The sequence below is a fragment of the Cucurbita moschata genome, unplaced genomic scaffold (assembly GCF_002738365.1).
Source record: "Cucurbita moschata cultivar Rifu unplaced genomic scaffold, Cmos_1.0 Cmo_Scf00004, whole genome shotgun sequence".
NCBI lineage: Eukaryota > Viridiplantae > Streptophyta > Magnoliopsida > Cucurbitales > Cucurbitaceae > Cucurbita > Cucurbita moschata.
Window position 1 is genome coordinate 4,660,963 of NW_019268520.1, and position 20,329 is coordinate 4,681,291.

A 20,329-nucleotide genomic window follows, 5' to 3' on the forward strand; every position below is an offset into this window, starting at 1 on the left:
CAGTTCACGAGCTTTCGATTGATGGCTGAACGTAGTTTCCAACGCAAGCCAAACATCACGTGCAGTAGGGAGACCAACGACAACAGCCATGGCTTCCTCAGTGAGAGAGGAGAGCAGGAGACAGAGAAGTCGTTGATCGGCTGCTCTCCATGCCAAATATTTGGGGTTGAGTGTTGAAGAGGTTTCTGGTTCAAAGCGAGGTGGTGGAACCATAGTTCCATCGACATAGCCCAGCATGTCTTGACTCTCAAGGAGAGGGAGAAGCTGGCTTTTCCAAAGAAGATAATTGGAGGAAGAAAGTTTGATGGTGATCATATGGATTAGAGTATTGAAGGGAAGAAGATGATAAGAAGATTCGGAAGCCATAGAGAAGAAAGGATCAGGGTTGTTAAACCGAAAGGGCTCTGATACCATGTGAATGTTTGCTGAATCCACCACACCTCAATGGGGGTGAGAGTTCTCTTATTTATAATTATTTTCAGAATACAGAAATATGGTAAATTACAAATATTATGGAAATAGTAATAAAAGGAAAGAATAATAAATGAATGCAATATATTTGCCTTTAATAAGAGGGCAAATATGGTAACCCGTAATGTAAGGCAAATATCTAGATATTTGCCTTATAGTGACGGTCAACTATCCTTAACACCTCTATTGAAACTGGTGATGGTCCCCAAACGTTTGTATGGACCATTTCCAATTGCACTTTCTTCAATTATCTGATAATCTTTGTGAAGCTAATAACTCATTTCTGTTTGCTCATAACGCAGTTCTCACAAGAACTCATATCAACAGATTCCAGACCTTCCAAAACTCCTTTCGTAGCCAGCATCTTCATTCCTTTAACGCTCATATGTCCAAGTCTATTGTGCCATAGACTTGAATTTGAAGAACTCTCAGCAACAATAGCCATGTTCATACACCCTACGGTGGTGTATAAGATTTCAGATTTTGTGTCACGTGCTACCACCAAAGCACACTTCACAATCTTCCACGAACTCTTTTCCTTGAGACCAAGAATATATCTGACATCCTTTAATATCCACTTATTTTCTGTCGAAATTTTTTTATGCAGACATCCCCTTTTCCTTCAATCTCCAAATTTTTGTTGTTGACAAGATACACCTCGAAACTTTCAGACTTGAAATTTCAAAACTCTTTGTTTGAAGATGAATGAAAAGATGCACTTGAATCCAAAATCTAAGATTCAATCAGACTATCCACTCTGAAGATTAGAGCATCCCCAATGTCTTCAGGGAAATTTCTAGAATCATCATCTTCTGATTTGTGATTCTGTTTTTTTCTTTGATCTCGTACAATATGTCCGAAAGTGACCTTTTTCTCCACAGCTTCAACACGTTACATTTGATCTGTTTGGAGAATTTTTACGGTTCTTTGATTTTGATCGACCTTTGTTTGAGCCCTTTGATTTACTTCTTCCCCTTTGGTTGATACTGAGAACACTATCAGATGAATCTCCAGTTTCTTGTTTGCGAATTATTTCGCTGAGAACTACATCTCGGATTTCATCGAACTTCAGTTTCTCAAATCATCGAGAACTGCTGATCGTGACAACAACGGTATCCCACGACTCGAGTAAAGATACATCAAAATCAATGTTTTAATTTTATCTTCGAAATTAATGTCCACCAAACTCAATTGACTTACAATCATATTGAATTCATTTATACGACTAGCAACAGATCCACCTTCAGACATTCGTAGATTAAACAATCTCCGCATCAAATATACCTTGTTCATAGTCGACGATTTTTCATACATGTTCGACAGCACCTTCAACAGATCTGACGTTGTCCTCCTTGATGATGTTGAACGCCATGTTTCTGGACAATGTCAACCGGATCAACCCTAAGACCTGTCGATCTTTGAGCTTCCACTGCTCCGTGGTAATGGTATCCGACTTCACCCCAATAGGGGTTCGTGAAGATCTTTTTGATATAGATAATCTTCAATTTGCATCTTCCAGAAACTAAAATCGGATTCATCAAACTTCTCAATTACAATCTTTGAACTTTTCATCTTCACAGATTAGGATGAATATCGGCTAGCTCTGATACTAGTAGTTAGGACCGCACAACAACACACACTTGATCATGAACACAAACACACTTATCATGAACACAAAAGTAGGGGAGAGAAAAATATAACAGAATACAAAATAGAATAAGAGTACTTTTAATCAGATAATACTTTTTTTTAAGACGGTTTCAATTTACTAAATATAATTTTAGCAGATTCTAGCACCTACTAAATATAATATACCAATCTTTAGAAATATTTACCGTATATATCTATTTTTTACTATAAATACTCATCATGATCGGAACAAGCATATTACAGCACAAATGCATCCCAAAAGTCAGAACTGGAAAATAACAGTTTCATATCTGAAATCATAGAAAGTTTACTAATGTACCTCTGTTTTGCGTTCTTAAAGAACCTCATCTCATATTCTATCGCAAGGTTAGCAATTCTTTCCGAACTCATGCCATTAGGATAACGAGAAGACACTCGTTCCTTCAACATCGCGTATCTGCAAGACCATACTGTTTTCAATAAAATTCACATATGCTTTGTTATTAAAAAAAACCAATAGAATATGAGACGGCAAAGAGAAACTCAAGCAATGCCTTAAATTTTCAAGTCAACAATGGAATCAGAAAAGGCAGCTAGTTCCGTTCAGCAAACCAATAAATGCAGCTATTTAAGCACAGTAATCAACATCAATCAGCAACAACTGAATTAAATTCAACTAATCTGTACATTATTGCACGAAGCCAATACAAATTCTCCGTCAGTCTCCTAAATCAATCTCGAACGCAAACGATAAACAAATCCGAACAGTTTATGATCAATAAAGTCTTGGAGAGATTACATTGAACGTACAGCTTCCTGTCTAGTCGCATTCTCGATTTCCGCCTTCCAATCCGTCGCAGTAGCCAGGCTACGTTTCTTCTTCATTACACAAAATTAAAAAAAAGCTACAAAAACAGAGCAAAAACAACACAGAAAACTAAGGAAGAACCTTCGACACAATCCGATCACTTCCGATGGAGTTCCAATAACGGAAGAATCAATTGCGAGTGAAATTCCATAGAAAGGAGACGGAAAGAGAGTTGAAACACACACCTGAAGCAGTTCCTTCTTTACTTTCGAAGCAGAATTTCAGGAAATTTCACAAGAATCCAGGGAAGGGAAGATTCTAGTACGAAATTGGCGGGAGCGCCTTTTGGGGCAGAACGAGATCGCAAATAAGGAAGGACGTGATCCTTTGGGATCGCCTAGGGAATATGGTGCATGCTTAAACAAGGAAAGCCTCGGGTGTGGGGCCCGCTCTCTTTTTTATTCATTTATAAAATTAAATTTGTAAGTAAAAATTGAGAATTATATTAAAAATAAATCTCACATAACATTTAAATTATAAATCTCTTAATTTAAAATTCTAAAAAAGATATCCTTTAATATATATATATATATATATAAGTTTGTTAATTTAGTTAATAGTTATTTATTAATAAAATTAATGTTATATTAATATTCTGATGTAATTTTATTTGCATTAGTTATTATTGGTTAATATTAAAAATAATGTTTTTCTATAATAAAATAAATTTAAATAATTTAGGATAATTTGAATTAAATAAATAAAATCCAGGAGGGAAGAACACAAATTAATGTAATTTTTATATAATTTAAAATAATAAAATTGTATCTATAGAATTTAAACAATAATTTAATGAAATAAAAAATGTAAAATTACAAAGAAATTAAAGTTTGAGGGTCAAATCAAGGCCGTGGATATTGTACTGATCGGCTCCAAAAATCTGTGAAGAAGAAGAAGTGGCGTTTCTACTCGCCATGGCTATGGATTCCAATTCAGTTGTCGCCAAATTCTCTCTTCCGCCATTGTTGGCGGCTTGCCATAAACCTCCAAAATGTAACTGCTGCGCCGCCGCCATGTATTGTTCTCTAGGCCACCACCGGCATCCATGGGCGACGGCTTGGGGCCGAGTCGGTTTACGAATCGGCGGCCGAATCGGAAACCCTAGGGCTTTGTTTCGCAGAGCGTGAATCGCCATTGCCGAATAATACGGATGGTAAAAAGATCCAATGGAATCGAACGCGCCCGTAGTAGTTGCGGCGGCGGCGGCGGCGGTGGTGGTTCTGAAGCTCATTGCGGCGGCGGCAGCGGCGACGGCTTTCTCTCTTTTGGCAATGTCTCTTTCTCGTTTATGGGCGTTTTGATGTCCTCCCAAAGCCTGCAGATTTGAGAATTTTCTACTGCAGAATTTGCAGTAAAAAACCCGGGTTTCTCTCTTCGTCCTTGTCTCCGTCCCCATAGCGGTCCCGGCTTCTTCAAAGCCGGGTTCCGCTTTCAAAACCTTGAAAGAATGTTTCAAGTTAAGTTCCACCTCAGAACCTTCGCACTCGCCCGAACAAGCCATGGCCGTAAAAGTTAAAAGAAGAGATAGTTTTGGAGTGGCCTGAGTATGAACTGTTACGGTGTATTTATAGAGGGGAACTAAATTGGGATATTAATAAAGGTATCTATTTTGGTAGATTAATTTTGACTTTTAAGTACAAATCCAATTAATGGAAAGTAAGTCATAATAATAATAATAATAATATAAAAAAACAATTTTAATTATTAATACACAAATTAACCTAGATAAATAATTTCTCCAAAATTTTATAATTTCTTATTGTATTTATATATATTTTATAATTTTAAATCTAAAATTTCTATACATGTATAGCCCGTAACTAAAACACATAACTTTTTATAATTAATTTTTTTTTCAACGTCTCAGTTAGAGTTGAGGTTATGGCGATAGAATGACGATTGTTTATGTACAAGTCACGAGATCACCGTAGAGTTCTATGTTTTACTTTGGGTGTGAATGATTCTGTATTTTTAAATACATATTTCGTTTTAAAATTAATAAAAAAATAAATGATATTTATAATTGATACGCGTAAAAGTTGGATTATTTATATGAAAAAATAGTTAATTTCTAGAGATCAGATAAAAAAAAATGGTTAAAATTGAAGGGATATGGTAATTAAATGGTTAATGGACATTAGAGTTGGAAAGTAAATAAGGAAAGTACAAAAAAGAGAGGTAAATATGGTAACTACAAATTAGAGAGAGATTTTGCTTTCTATTCGTTTTAATAATAAAGGGAATATAGTTTATTAAAACTATCCTTTCATTATTCATCATTATCTCTCGATTATTGTTAGAAGATAATGCAGTTATTTTTTCAATTTAAAAAAAATGTAAATTATCTGTCACCATAGAAATTCCACATCGATTAGAGAAGAGAACTAGTGCCAGCAAGATGGTTGGATGCTGAAAGAGCGGACTGTGAAATCCCGCAATAAAACATTTTTTTACAAAGATGTACAACTCTCTCTACGCGTTTTAAAAACTTTGAGGGAAGTCCAAAAAAGAAAGTCCAACGAGAACAGTATCGGCTCGCAATGGACTTGGACTGCTACACATGGTCACACCGTCTAAATCACAATCACACCCATCTTAATTTTTATCGAACAGTTTAACTAATTTTACTCAATAAGTAGCTTCGAATTCGATTTAAAAAAAAACAATTGTTTTAGAATATTCTACTTAAAATTTAAAAATTAAAAATAAATGAGATATTAATAAATTTTAAAGATGTAATTTAGATAAGAAACTAAAAATTTGGAGGGGTAATTATTATATACATTTATAATTTAAGTTAATTACTTAAATAGACAATATTCATTTTATTAACCCAACTCATTCTCTCGTAAAAAAATTACTCCAAAAATAATTTTTTTCCCTATTTTAGAATTTTATTTTCCGTACAACCAGGGAGGAGGTGAAAGGAGGAAGAATGGGAGGGCGGTGGGCTTAAAATTATGAATTATATTTCAAAATATGATTTTATTACCAAAAAAAAAAAAGGGAGAAAAAAAAAAAAAACAAAATGACCTGTAATTATGTTTTATTGTGTTCGGGTGAATTTGATTGGATAAGATTTTCATTTGAATTGGATTATATCTTTTAAGAAACTGACCTGATTTTCGAGTCTAAATAAAAAAAATAGATTCAACCAAACGAAATTAGTTTTTTAATTATATTTGTGAAGGCTTCCTTTCTCTTCAATTTATCTGTCTTCTCCCCGACTCAGTATTCCTTATCTTTTTTTTTTTAATTAGATTAGTCCGACTTGTTTCATTAAGCTCCATAATATTATATTATATTATTTTACGATAACTCTCTTAACCCATTTCTCCTTTAATGATTTCAACTTCGCTATATTTGTCTCTCGTACTTCTCTAAAACTCTCACTCTCCAATCTCGCTAACCATGATGCACATCGTATATGATCACTCCATTTACGTGGTACACGATCACTTATTAATGTTATGAATTAACCAGTGTATTTATATTTTAAATTAAAATCGCGATTTTTTTTTTTTTTTTTTTTTTTTGATGAATTTATCATTCATTAAATCCGTTATTTAGAAGTTAGTTGTGAATTTGTGTTTTGAGTTCATTTTAATTTTATATAATATGTTATACGTTAATAGATAAAAATTAATATCTTAAATAATCCTGAATTAAAAAAAAAAAAAAAAAAGCATTGACGTTCAACTAACCGGGTTCATCACGATAAACGAGGGTGAGTTGGTCCAAAAAAACTCTCCCGACCCAACTCGTGGAAACCGATCAAAATGTAAATTATAAAAAAAAAAAACGAGCGAATTCGATTCTCTCTTCATAATTTGTTTGAGTTGTGTTACTTAGTGATTTGGGAATTTGGATCACAATTTTTTTTCGTTCTTCTTCCTCTACTGGTAAATTCTCTGCCTTTGTACCCATAATTTATAGGAGAGTTTTTAGTTGGAGCAATTTGGATCACACAGAGTCGGATATTTTGATGTATTTTAAGTTTTCTTCTCGTTCGTGGAGTGAATTTTACTTCAATTTTGGGGATTTGATCTGATTGCTTGATCTGCAGCGTTGTTGCTGGTTGCGTAATTGCAAGCGGAAGTTGCGATGGAAATAGACCACGCCGAGCTTAGCACTGAGCAGGTTGGTGATTGGATCTTCTTATTGTTTGTTTTCCTTCTTAGATTTGATTCTGAGGTGTTTTTATATGGTCATTAGTAGTACTCTAAAGAACTTGATTTCTTCGATGGGGCAAAATGTTATTGATTATCGAGTAATTTGTACTGTTTGTCAGTTTGGTGGTGTGAGTGTAACTACATCCATGGTGATTGAATGTTGCGTGTTTGAGCAGTTAGGTTAATGATCCAGCAATGGCTCATTTACTTGTTAGTTATGGGTTATAGGTAATTGCAAGTTCTTCTAGGATCTAAAATTGCAATTCATCTGAACATCTCAATGCCATTCATTAGAAAATATAACTCGATGGAGAAATTGAAGGGAGCAAAAACGAGCTGTTTGTCTTGAGAGATTCATTTTCTTAGCAATCGCAAGTTTAATTCTACTATTTTTTAAAGCATTGTCATTTTCATTGGGTGATCCAATACGTGATCTGGAACTTACTTGGATGAAGTTACTTAAAAATTCTGAGGTCTTGAGGTGCCCTTAGAGAGATCCTTGTAATAGATTTTTTTTTTTCTTGGAATTGATAATGGATGCTATCATTAACATTTTTTCTAATTGTGGAAGGTTCTTACAAGGGACATTCCATGGGAGACATACATGACTACGAAACTTATCAGTGGAACAAGCCTTCAGCTGTTAAGGCGTTATGATAACAGGCCAGAGAGTTACAGGGCACAGTTGTTGGATGATGTAAATTTTCCCATATATGTCTGATTTGTTTTCATTATTTAATTCATCTACTTACTACTTTTTGGGCATGATTATTGTGATGGAAATCTTGTTTGTCCACCCTATGTTGAGAAAATAGCAAATTAGGAACTATTTTCTTTACATTATCTCATAATACTCAAAGTGCAGTTGGATTTTGCAGGATGGTCCAGCATATGTTCGGTTATTTGTTAGCATTTTACGTGATATATTTAAGGAAGAAACAGTGGAATATGTTCTAGCATTAATCGACGAAATGCTGACAGGTAACTTCATATGAATAGAACTTTATGATTCCGTTTGGAAGTCTAAAAGAGTTTTAAAAGATCAAGAACTATATTTTCTATTTTTCTCGAGATATACATGGGGCTTTTCTTAGAAGTTCATAAAAAAGGTTCTTTTCTGAAAAGTATGTCATATTTGTAAGGTAACAAATAGAATAATCCAATTATATTAGGAGAGGCTGGGATAAGAGTGGTTTGGTTGAAGTTTGCAAGCCTTTGTAATGGTTTGAGTAATTTATTAGGGAATTGGTTAAAAATTAGTTGATGTACTAAAACAAGTGGTAGCTCTGATTTTTGAGACTCTTGTCTTGCTTGGATTATTATTTTTTAGAAGGCGACTAAAAGATGTTGAGGTTATTGATTTCAATTGTTTGCTGGAAGCTTTATCAGTTGCTAAAGTTGGAAGTTTTGAAGAGGCCTAGGGGTCATTTTCTATCAAATCTCTTTTTAGTAAGTTGAATGCTTCATCTCAGGCAAAGGGTTCGTTCTCTGCTTTGTGGAAATCAAAAAGTCCAAAAAGAATTAACGTTCTTTCTTGGATATTGCTGAATAGTAGTCTAAAGACAGTTGACTTGCTTCAACGAAAGTCTCCCTCATGTCTCCAACCTTCCATTTGTTGTCTTTGTTTTGAAGCAGGGGAATTTCTTAACCATTTATTCTTGGAAAACCCTTTTCATATTAGTCAAAAAGTAATGTTCTTCAGTTTTTATTGGGTCTTTCTTTACCATTGCATTCTCACCTGCTTGGGGTCAATGTAGTAAAAGCATTGATTGGAAAAAAATTAGAGAACTTTTGAAGGTAGACATCATTCTTAGTTAGGTTGGCTTGTGCCAACTCATCTGAAAGTTCCTCTTTGGTTTTCCCTCTCCCGCTCTTTTGATGGTTTTTCTTTATAGGAAACTAATCTAAATTGGAATTTTTTATTTATCCGTTGAACTCTCTTTTCCATATATTTCTCTCATTTTGGAACTTGTTTCATTTCTTCAATGAAAAGTTTCATTTTCTTGTTTAATATGCAATTTTGTATATTTTTATACTAGTTTTACCTTCGAAGTCTAAATAATTTGTTCAAAACTCAGTCTGTATATATATTACAAGCATCTATCATGTTACTGTTTCGTAGTTGATAATAAATACTTCCATTTTAAGATCTCTTAATACCAGTCTCTTCTTAACATGTTTCTCCAACTATGGGAGGCTCAAATATTTATCAATAGAAGTCTTAACTAAAGTGTCTATGGATAAATAATTTCAGTTAAAGCGAAGAAAAACATTAAAAGCCCACTGATATATGTATGTGGTAAATGCTTTGGCAGCAAACCCAAAAAGAGCAAGATTGTTCCATGATCCTTCTCTTGCAAGCGAAGATGCTTATGAACCTTTCCTAAGGTATGTATGTGATTCAAGCATGGGTTTATGCAGAATTGTTTAAATTAGTTATACATTTCATTAATTTATATGATCCTGATATTCTGATTTATCTTTTTCGTGTTGTTTTGTTTTTTTTTTTTCTGAACTTCTCTGTAATGTGTATAATCTTTTGCGTACAAGTTACATTGTTTCTTGACCAAATAGAGTTTAATTCTTCCCTTAGGTATATAGTTACATAATTTCCAAATGGTTGAACCTCAACCAAGCTTTGTAACCTATATATAAGACATAATTTACATCCACTCATTTTAGTGTTCAACGATAATGGGGTGGGGGGATTATTAGTCAAGAACATACACCCTAACCAGCCCGCTATACATAAGTTGGTTACATCCACTTATTTTAGATCCCCCTTAAATCATCTTAAAGAAGAGTTTTAATCCCGACTGTTTGATGATCAATAATGCACATTGAATGGAAGAAAAGGTCCTTGAAGGAGTTCTGGGGGCAGTTTATTGTGCACTTTTTCCAAATTTTGATAACCTTCCAATGCAAAACAGTCTTCTATTTTTGCTTTGTTTTCAGGATTTTTACTTCACATAATTTATATTTCAGGAGGGTTTCGTTTAAAAAAATAAAATGAAATAAAATAAAAAAACAAAAAAGAGGGAAAAAGTTCTTTGCTTATTTTTTTAAAGAAGTTTGATGAAGTACCTTACAGCAGCAACCATTGGATTTTTTAAGAAATTTATAATTAAACTCCACATCATTACAAATTTATCATTTTTCACACGAAAATTTGATTGAGATAAATTTATACATTAAGGATTATGTGTAATGTTCTAAAAGGGAAAGGAAAAAAAGTTTAAAAGTGGCCTAAATATTGGGGATGGATTTATATATTTAGCAGTATGCTAATTCTTTTTGGAGAAGTATAATACTAAGTAAATTTCTTATGTAATTCAGATTGCTTTGGAAGCGAAATTGGTTCGTACAGGAGAAGAGCTGTAAAATACTTGCTCTGATAGTGAGGTACACTTTTGGAAATATTTTCCACCACAAAATTTCAAGGATTTAGTTGTACGTTTTTTGGCGTGTATACATGTGCATGTATGATTGGTGTAACCATTATGGCTTGACTTAATTTCTTTCTCGTAACTATAGTGCTAGAAAGACAACTCATGATGGCAGTTCTGCAAATGGTGATGTCTCAAATTCCAAGATGAAAATTACTACCATTGATGATGTTTTGGATGGACTTGTGAAATGGCTTTGTGCACAGGTACTTTGCATATGTTCAATATCTTTACCATTCCTTCAATGTAGAGACTAGAGAGCCTGTAACATAAGAAAATACTGGGGACTTTTTCCTCTTTGGTGTGGGCTATCCATTGACTGCATCCAAGATTTTCCTAAGAGATCATAGATGTTATATATCTTATTTTTTCCTTCATATTCTTTTTTAATGGATATCTATATGATGTGTTCATCGTCAAAATGTTAAAATATTAAAATATATATTTTAATGTGTTGCAAGTATTGGCATCTTGACTTTGTGTTCTCTCAAAATTTCCTGTCCCATTAACACTCGTGATTAATTGGTATGGATGCAAGATTTAATCAGCAAAAGCCATAAAGAAATATGTTATATAAACATAGATACAAACCCATGTACTTAAATATATGTATGTATGCATGCATGTACTTTTTTCCGGTTGATTATTAACTTCGAAATGTAATGAATAAGAGCAGCTGCAGGCCATACACACCCTTTTAGTGACCCATTTATTTTAGCCAATCGAAAATCTATTATTGAGCTCTAGTTTCAATGATGCTGACACAGTAGTCTTAAAATGTTGTGTAGCTGAAGAATCCTTCACATCCTAGTCGTGCTGTATTGACTTCTATCAATTGCCTTTCAACTCTGCTGAAGGAACCAAAGGTCAGATCCTCCTTTGTCCAGGCAGATGGAGTGAAATTGCTTATTCCTTTGATTTCTCCTGCATCGACCCAACAATCTACTCAGGTAATTTGGTCATTTAATTCTTGGCATTTGCACTCGTCTTCTTATTAGTTGGATATTTTCTTTGGATTTCTTATCATATTTATCAGACTCGCATTTTTTAAGTTGTCTCCAGTAATCAATTACTCCATTTAAGTTTGAAAATTGTTATTAGCAAACTTTAACATTGAAACTAACTGTTCTTTTTCTAACAGCTTCTATATGAAACCTGTCTTTGTGTTTGGCTCTTATCATATTATGAGCCAGCAATTGAATTCTTGGCCACTTCTAGAACCCTTCCGAGACTCATTGATGTTGTCAAGAGTTCCACAAAAGAGAAGGTGAAACCATCCTCTGGACACTGGTCATTCTAATAAAGTTACTCTGTCTTGTTCCGTGTATTTTAGTTTGCTATAACCGACTTGTATTCATTCTCCCTTGTACATTCATGGCATTGTTTCATCCTGCCTTTATTTTTCTATCTTCAAGTAGAGCCACTTAGACTATGTTGGCTTGTTTGCCATGTTCAACTTCTAACATCAATGTTTATTAACTTGTTTGTGTTATTTCTACTAGGTTGTCCGAGTTGTTATTTTGACCTTGAGGAACTTACTCCACAAGGGAACATTTGGAGCTCAAATGGTTGGTCTCGGACTACCACAAATTGTTCAAAGTTTGAAATCACAAGCATGGAGTGATGAGGTAGGAAAAGTCCGAAGTTTTTTCCTTACTGAGTTTCTTTTATTTTCATCATAATAGCCAATGCACCAACCTCCCTGATGGACATCAAAGAAACAGTTCTTGATTTGTTTGTTTGTTCGTTTTTTTAGTAACAACTGATCAATATCGCTAAAGTGACATTACTTTCTGTCTTAAGATTATCTCCATAAGATTGATGGTTGGTTGAAACTTACTCAGCATCGCATGTTTTGTCCAAATCTTTGATGGCTGAATTATAACCTAGAGCTCTATCTCTATCGAGGATTTCTTTCTTCTGCCCCCATTTCCTCTTTTCTCTATCAGATCTAGGTGCTCTTTCTTCTTTCCCACGTACATACTTCTGATGTACCTTCTCTTCCGAGTGTGAAATGAATGACATTGCTCATCATTCCTAATATCTCTCGGTTTCCTATTTTCACGACTGATTTCTATTTTTATTCGAACTTCCATTACCATGCATACATTTCTTCACCAAGTAAGCAAATCTTTTAGCTTTTTTCTCTCTCCCCCCATCTCTCTTTTCTACAGTGTACTTAAAAATATGATTACAATCATGTAATAGGACCTTTTGGAGGCTCTGAGTCAACTGGAAGAGGGGCTGAAAGATAATATCAAGAAACTAAGTTCTTTTGACAAGTACAAGCAAGAAGTCCTTCTCGGGCATCTTGACTGGTCTCCTATGCACAAAGATGTAAATTTCTGGCGTGAAAATATTACAAGCTTCGAAGAGAACGACTTGAAGGTTTTTCCCTCCTCTTGTTACAGTATTTTTTTCTACCGTTTCTGAATCTTCACGAAGTCATTATCATACTCAGATGGGCTGCATTAAATGTGATTATTATGTTGGTCCTACTTATATAAAGAAACCACTTTATCCTTTATAGATCTGTATGATATATGAAGAATTTGTTGGTTGGACTGAAAGTGAAAGTAATAGGCGAATTATTTGATACAGATATTGAGGGTCCTAATCACCATTCTGGACAGTTCCAGTGATCCAAGGGCTCTGGCAGTTGCTTGTTTTGATCTTTCCCAGTTCATTCAACACCATCCAGCTGGGAGAGTTATAGTGACAGACCTCAAGGCCAAGGAAAGAGTGATGAAACTGATGAATCATGAGAATGCTGAGGTTACCAAATATGCCCTCCTCTGCATCCAGAGGCTCTTCCTAGGTGCCAAGTATGCCAGCTTTCTGCAGGCTTAAGTCGAGTTTCTCTCCACTTATGTGTAAGTTACATACTAAACCCATCCTACTTAAACACCCCAGTTGCTGGAGCTGAAGAGGTGATTCATTTTATTAAGTTATTATCTTCTTAAATTTTTTTGGGGTTGGTGTGAATCAACGAGAGAGATTTTATTCATTTCTTGCATTCCCAGAACATTCTTGGGCATATTGAATAAAGTCACCAGGGTGTCTTACCTTGTGTTTTACGCTTTGTTGTGTATTGATTTAAAATTGAAGAGATCTCTCTGAGATATTGAGTTTAAAGCAAGTGAAAAGTTCGTTTCTTTGTTCGTAATCTGCAATTTTAGTTTCATATGTCAATGATCTTCAATTTTTTCCTACCGTTTTCTGAATGTGTCAAGTAACATCTAGTAGAATATCACAAAATCCCATTAGAATAGAGGAAGAAAGCAGAGAAAATCCCATTAGAAAAGAGGAAAGCAGGGGAAGGAAGATAGAAAATTGAGTGATTGAATTGAAACATCTGTTCTGTTGTCGTCAAGGTTTGATTTCGCTTCAGATTTTACAGAAAGAAGGAGTTTCCATGAAAACAGAAACCTTCTTCAACCTCAGTATCACGGGAAGAAACCCTTTTTCATAATACAAAACAAATCTAAACGCCGAGGAACATCAACAACCAAACAAAAACAAACACATCTTACATGTCCACAGGCACGCGTTTGTACAGCCCCGAAGGCAGCCTGGGAGTGGCCACAGCCTGCACTGGCGTCTTCATGTACGACACCAATCCAGGGCTCTCTGACATGTCGATCTCCTCCGCCTTCATCCCCGGCGACGGTGTCCATTCGAAGTGGTGCAGAAGGTGCCCCAACATTGATGTCACCAAATTGATTCCCAATTGAGCCCCTGGGCATACCCTCCGCCCTGCCCCAAATGGCAGCAGCCGGAGATCGTGCCCTTTCATGTCCACATCCTCTTCTAAGAACCTCTCTGGCCGGAATTCCTCTGCGTTCTTCCACACCGCCGGGTCACGTGCCACTGCCCACACATTCACGTGCACGTTCGAGCCTTTGGGGATGTCGTAGCCGCCGATCTTCACATTGGCGTTTGATCGATGTGGCAGCATCAATGGCGTTGGTGGATGTAATCTCATCGCCTCCTTTACGACGCATTGGAGATACGGAAGGTTCGAGAAGTCGTTCTCTGTCATAATCCGATCTACTCCAACCGCATTGTCTAGTTCCTCCTGAACCTTCTTCTGCACTCTAGGGTTCCTTACGATCTCCGCCATCGCCCATTCCACCGAAATCGCCGTCGTGTCCATGCCGGCAGTGATCATATCCTGCATCACATCCACATCCACATCAACAAGAGATCCAAATCCTCGAAGACTGTTCTTCAATTCATTTCACAGAGTTGAATAGAGATCGAAATCATTGAAAACTGTTCTTCACCGAGAGAGAGAGGGGAAATCGCATAACGTACCCAAAGGAGGCCGATGATAGTGTCTTCACTGAGATCATACTTATCTTGGAGAGTAAGTAGAGCATCAACGAAGTGGTTCTTGACATTGCCGCTCTGGTTGCGAGCTTTGGTGTGCTCTTCCATGATGGCGCGAGTGAGGCGGTCGCGACGGGCACCATGCTTGGCGAAGGCTTCTTCTTCGAGAGGGAACATCCAGCGAAGCCAAGGGATGTGCTCAGCCATGGCCAGGGAGGCGCCGAGCTTGAGGCCATTGGCGACAATGGCCTTGAATTCGAGGCCCTGCTCGTCCATAACGCCATCGGAGTTGACGAACCTCTTCCCGAATGCGAGTCTGGTGATGTTGTTGAATGAAACCGCTCCCAGAAACTCCCTCACCTTCACACTCTTGCCTGACTTCTCTGTGATGCAAAACCCAAATTCAAATTTTCATTTTAATTATTATAATTTTTAATGTTTTTCAATTTTTTTTTTTATTAATTTAGCCAATTTCAACCCCTAAAATTAATAAATCAAAATCAAAATGATTAAATATTAAGAAATAATAAATTAATTAAAAATTCCAACTGGAGAGTTGACTCTGGATATTTCCTTAATTTGACTTTTTCAACCAATTATTTTAATTTTAAAAATCATCATAAAATTGTTTATAAAATGTTACAATCATAAGAACGTGATATTTAAAAAAAACAATAACAACAAATTACCATATATATATTAAAATTTTAATTACTAAAGGTTAATATTCATAAAGAATAAAAGTATTTTTTAAACAAATATTTACCAAAAAAGAGTATTTATTTTCATTATTTAATGTTTTTCTAACTCAATCTAATTATAATTTTTTTTAAAATCTGGTTATTTTGGATTATTTCAATCCTTTACATACAATTTTATTTTTAATAAAAGTTAAATATCAGATGGTTAAAAATTATTTTAGACAGGTAAATAATAAAAATAATAAATTTAAAATTAAATAAAAAAATAAGTATATATAATTGAATATTTTTTAAAATTAACGAGTTGATATATTTATTTTTTGGTTATTTTCTTCCTAATAACGAGGACCGTTTTTAATTATTTGCAGAAACAAAATAGCATTAAATAATTATATAAATGAGGTGGGGGGCCATTACTTTGCCGCCACGTAAGCAAAAATGGGTAAGAAATTGAAGGTACCAGGACTGGTGCAGAGCTTGAAGATGTCTTCAACCATGGCGGAAACTTCATCTTCTCTAATCGGCCTCAGAGATTCAAGTCGCTTAGGGGAGAACAGTTCAATGGTACACACTTTCCTCACCTTCACATAGTGGGGCCCATAGTCCGCCCAAATCAGGTCCTTTCCGTCGCGGCTGAATTTCGCCGCCGACCGAGTCCGGTGCCGGTCCGCCAGGCTCTGGTCGTGCTCCTTCAGCACCGCCCTCGCTAGCTCCGTGTTCGACACCACCACGTTCAGCGTCGACCCGAACCACACCGATATGATTGGACCGTACTGCTTCGCCCAGTCCGCGTAGCATCGGAACCGAACCGGCTTCACGTCGTACAGGTTTCCGACCACCGGAAGCGGGCGTGGCCCCGGTGGAAGCTTGAAGCGGAGGCGGTTGTAGAGGTTGTAGGCGAGGAGGAGGAGGAGGAGAGAGAGAGGGATGAGAGAGAGGACCATTTTGGAATTATAATTTTTTTTTTAATTTTTGTTTTTGAATTATGAAGAATTTTGGGAGTGTGGGAGAGGTTGATATATGAGGGAAGGGAGTTGGTGGAGTAAAGACTTTTAATTATTATTTTCTATTTTCCTAATTTTATTTTTCCTTTTTAGTCCTTAAATAACGTAAAAAAAAAATACATATTAATGAGTTGCACTATATTCGAGTTGATTTAAATTTTTATTTTTATTTATTGAAATAATAATATTAATCTCAATAATATCTTAACAATTATATATATTATATGGTAATAAAATGCAATTGAATTTTGGGTTTAGTTAAATAATGTATTTTATTATATAAGTGGAGAAATATTAATTAAAATTTAAACAAATTACAATATATATTTAAAAGTATAGGGTTAAAAAAGGGAAAAAATTGAGAGGAGATTGTGGAGCGTGTATTGCACGAGGTGGTTGGGGAGGGTGGGGGTGGTTTTAGGGAGTCCATTAGGTGAGGTAGGTAAGGGGTAGAAATGGAAATAAGAAAAAAGAAGGGAGAGTGCGTTTGTTGGGTGCAAGGAGAAGCCGGTGGAGGTTGGTGAGATGTGTGGTTGTTGATGAAGAGCTCTTATTCTCTGCTTCCCGTATCATTTGTTGTCTCTTCTTCCACCACTCATATTTCGACACATCATTTTCCATTTTCATTAAATTCTTACTATATATATATATTTAATATTTTTGCCCATTTTAAGTATATATGATTAATTTAATTTCGAATTTCTCTATTAAATTTTCTATGGAATAATTTAATCCGTCTTTTTAAGTAAAAACGTCGTACTATTTCTATCGACTCCTCTCACTCCTCATCCTTCACACATGTTTCAAAATTTCGAGAGTAACGATATAAATACTGAAACATTTATAAAATACACTTGTGAAATGTTCGAGACAGATCATTCAAAATGATCAAAATCACTTCTATCATCCCGAAAATTATTCCAAAACATGTTCTTAATCCTTCAAAATCAAGTTTGATTATCTGAAAAAACACGTTTAAAGGATAAATTCAATTATTCAATCAATATTAAATGGTTAGAATGAGTTCGAAACAGATCGTTAAGCTAAAAAAACACCACGTATTGGAAGGGTAGGTGGATGGGTTGAATGATGTGATAATGGATAATGTGGTTGGAGAAACATCATAGACTGTGGGCGCCCGTTTAACCTTAATCATATCTTAATATCAAATATTAATTAAAAATTTAATACTAGGCTCGTGGCTCGATATTTTGATCTTTTGCAACACATAACATATATGTAACAACCTATATCCAAGATTCGAGATTTGGGTTCGACACTAAATGACCTTGACATTAGCCTTGAAAATAAACCTTAAAATAACCTATAGTTTATCAAAGAACTTGTCTTCGATATGTTTATGACATGATTAAGACACCTTATTTCGTATCACAAAATTGCTTAAACGGGTTGGTTTATGACGGGCAATTCTTCACCTTCGACCGCTTCAGTAGCGTCTTCAACGTCCTTGCATTTACCCCACAAAACAGAGTACAGCCCTACGCCAATCAGCACTGCACCAATTATCCTGCAAAATCAATACAAAATAAGAGCGTTGTGTTCTAAAGGACTCGGCTCGGTTACCCTCCAAAACAGAATTGATGAGTAGTTACCCTCCAACATAAACCCTTTCACCCAAGATGAGAGAGCCCATGAAGCCCACAATCACTATCACTAGAGGCCCAAAAGCTGTAACAAAAACTGGCCCTTTTCTTTTCATCACCAAACCTTGAAGATAATATGCCAATCCCGAGCTCACAATCCCCTGCGGGTTTCATCGTGAGTTTATAAGTAAAGAACACTACTTTTATAGGTACGGAATTTTTTTGGGCTAGAAGAACTAATGGTCAAAGCATGGACACTATCATACCATTGTAGAGATTCGTGATTTATAACAATACTTCGTACAGATATTTAGTTCTAAATTATAGTTTACTATATATATATATATCATATTTGATATTTTATTATAAGACAAATATCTAGATATTTGCATTTTTAGTGATAGGTAAGTTTTACGCACCATTTAGGTGGGTTTACGTGGGTTGGATTAAGTTAACATTCTCAGTTTTTCTTACCCCATAAGCGGCGGCCAAGAGGTTCATATCCCAGCCGATGGACCAGGAGTGGCGGGGGTGGTCCATGGCGAGGGTGACGACAATGGCTTGAAGGGTTCCTAAAAAGCAAACCATGGTGGTGAGAGAAAGATGGGCTGTGTATTTTCTCAAGGTTATGGCTTGGAGAATGAAGAAGGCGGCCCAAGCTAGAGTGGCGATGATGAGCAAGATGGAGCCTTTGATGAACTTTCCGTCGTTGTGGGGGTTGGACGCCGCCGCGGCATCCGCCGTGGGTGGTGTGTTTGGGTGGCGGACATGCCCGGTCCAGAAAAAGTTGATGACACTTCCTTTATAAAATGTCATCAACATGGCTCCCACCACCGTCACTATTGTTCCTAACACCTTGGCTTGGCATCTCACGTTCTTCAAATCCAACTTTTCCATTCTGATGGGTTGACCGAATTAATCGAAAAAGAAATGACATTTCGAATATAATACTTTCATTTATTCATATTCTTCCTACTTTTGATTATTTATTCGATCGGAGAACACGTTAACCAAAGCTTAACATACCTGCAAAGAACTGCCATGATGAACGTCATTGAAGGAAGCATGTTGCCTATGGCACACGAGAAAGTTGGAGATGTCATTTTCAGCCCTAAATAGTATAAGTTTTGATCGATAACTGGCCTGTTGAGATCGAGAGAAAATTTTTAGCTACTTAAAAGGAGTTAATTAGGGTTCCCAGCAGCAAGTTTGATACTAACCCGAGAAGAGCTAAAACAAATAACTGAACGAAAATCTTAAATGTAATCTTAGGTCTTACTTTCCTGAAAATGAAATTAGTAACGAGATATCAAGAAAACTCAACCAAACGTGAAATGGGTTAATGTTGAAAATAAAAATAATCGTATGATTATAGAAATATGAAGGGATTTGTTTATCGTAAGACACGATAACTAAAGAGTATATGAAAGTTACGAACTTTCCTCTCTTTTCTAGGTCTTACGTTCCTGAAAATGAAATTAGTAACGAGATATCAAGAAAACTCAACAAAACGTGAAATGGGTTAACGTTGAAAATAAAAATAATCGTATGATTATAAAAATATGAAGGGATTTGTTTATCGTAAGACACGATAACTGAAGAGCATACGAAAGCTACGAACTTTCCTCTCTTTTCTAGGGTAGTGACTCTTCTACGTACCTCTCGAAGAAAAGAGCAAAGGGTGCCATGACAGCGGTGGCAAAGGCGTGGCGGTAGACGACGAGGACGTAGTGGCTCATACCACGGTCGAGGGAGATGGTGGAGATAATATTCATTCCGGCGTAGCCAAATGTGAGGGAGATGACAACGATGTAAGGCATTGCATTTTGAAAGAAGCAGCCAAAGGATTGTGAGTATCCCATGCTTATTATGGTTAAAGGGAAGAGAGGAATCAACAGCTTAGAACCGCTTATGACTGTGTTTATAAGTTATTATGAATTGGGCCATTCATAATCAGATGGCCCATTGATACATCCTAAGGTACGGGCCATACGCACAGGTATCCATCGTTTACAGTTAGAACTACTAGAGTATCTAATTCCATTCGCTCCACGTTGTTCAGTTAGCAAATTTTTGTTAGTTAGTTTTCTCGTTATTAGTTG

General features: G+C 35.8%; 5 protein-coding genes across 18 annotated transcripts in view; 1 reads left to right on the forward strand and 4 right to left on the reverse strand.

The window, feature by feature from the left end:
• LOC111441961 (mediator of RNA polymerase II transcription subunit 15a-like) overlaps positions 1-3,281 on the reverse strand; it is an 11,267-nt gene extending 7,986 nt beyond the window's left edge. For 4 of the 10 annotated variants that reach the window (XM_023079180.1, XM_023079179.1, XM_023079172.1 and 1 more), the window contains exons 1-3: positions 3,154-3,281; positions 2,900-3,005; positions 2,441-2,557 (exon numbers count right to left, since the gene is read on the reverse strand). The gene's annotated coding sequence lies outside the window, so the exon portion shown is untranslated. Of the gene's footprint in view, positions 1-1,755; positions 1,994-2,440; positions 2,571-2,899; positions 3,025-3,153 lie in introns of those variants that run through there. The other 6 variants (XM_023079176.1, XM_023079177.1, XM_023079178.1 and 3 more) reach the window with 6 other exon arrangements.
• Positions 3,282-3,791: 510 nt separating this feature from the next.
• On the reverse strand, positions 3,792-4,469 carry LOC111441732 (zinc finger protein 1-like). The gene has a single exon (XM_023078830.1). It carries the CDS (start codon positions 4,467-4,469, stop codon positions 3,792-3,794), a length of 678 nt encoding a protein of 225 aa, XP_022934598.1.
• Positions 4,470-6,766: 2,297 nt separating this feature from the next.
• Positions 6,767-13,754, forward strand: LOC111441714 (V-type proton ATPase subunit H-like). Of its 4 annotated transcripts, none has more exons than XM_023078807.1 (12): positions 6,767-6,870; positions 7,035-7,108; positions 7,712-7,837; positions 8,019-8,121; positions 9,456-9,528; positions 10,477-10,542; positions 10,675-10,792; positions 11,375-11,536; positions 11,728-11,853; positions 12,089-12,214; positions 12,795-12,974; positions 13,188-13,754. In XM_023078807.1, the coding sequence occupies exons 2-12, from the start codon at positions 7,073-7,075 to the stop codon at positions 13,434-13,436; spliced, it is 1,365 nt and encodes a 454-aa protein (XP_022934575.1). In that variant the 5' UTR covers positions 6,767-6,870; positions 7,035-7,072; the 3' UTR covers positions 13,437-13,754. The 4 variants fall into 4 exon arrangements, with proteins under 4 accessions (XP_022934575.1, XP_022934576.1, XP_022934579.1 ...); XM_023078808.1 differs by having other exon boundaries at positions 6,823-6,866; positions 7,034-7,108; XM_023078811.1 differs by having other exon boundaries at positions 6,842-6,863; positions 7,037-7,108.
• A 153-nt stretch (positions 13,755-13,907) lies between these two features.
• On the reverse strand, positions 13,908-16,601 carry LOC111441713 (cytochrome P450 98A2). Its single transcript, XM_023078806.1, has 3 exons — positions 16,080-16,601; positions 14,904-15,301; positions 13,908-14,760 (listed from the first exon to the last, which is right to left on the reverse strand). Exons 1-3 carry the CDS (start codon positions 16,561-16,563, stop codon positions 14,116-14,118), a joined length of 1,527 nt encoding a protein of 508 aa, XP_022934574.1. The 5' UTR covers positions 16,564-16,601; the 3' UTR covers positions 13,908-14,115.
• A 1,330-nt stretch (positions 16,602-17,931) lies between these two features.
• On the reverse strand, positions 17,932-20,111 carry LOC111442149 (WAT1-related protein At5g07050-like). 2 transcript variants are annotated; one of them, XM_023079427.1, is made up of 6 exons: positions 19,887-20,111; positions 19,448-19,510; positions 19,254-19,370; positions 18,702-19,125; positions 18,237-18,388; positions 17,932-18,151 (listed from the first exon to the last, which is right to left on the reverse strand). In XM_023079427.1, the coding sequence occupies exons 1-6, from the start codon at positions 20,087-20,089 to the stop codon at positions 18,025-18,027; spliced, it is 1,086 nt and encodes a 361-aa protein (XP_022935195.1). In that variant the 5' UTR covers positions 20,090-20,111; the 3' UTR covers positions 17,932-18,024. The 2 variants fall into 2 exon arrangements, with proteins under 2 accessions (XP_022935195.1, XP_022935197.1); XM_023079429.1 differs by lacking the exon at positions 19,448-19,510.
• Positions 20,112-20,329: the final 218 nt, after the last annotated feature.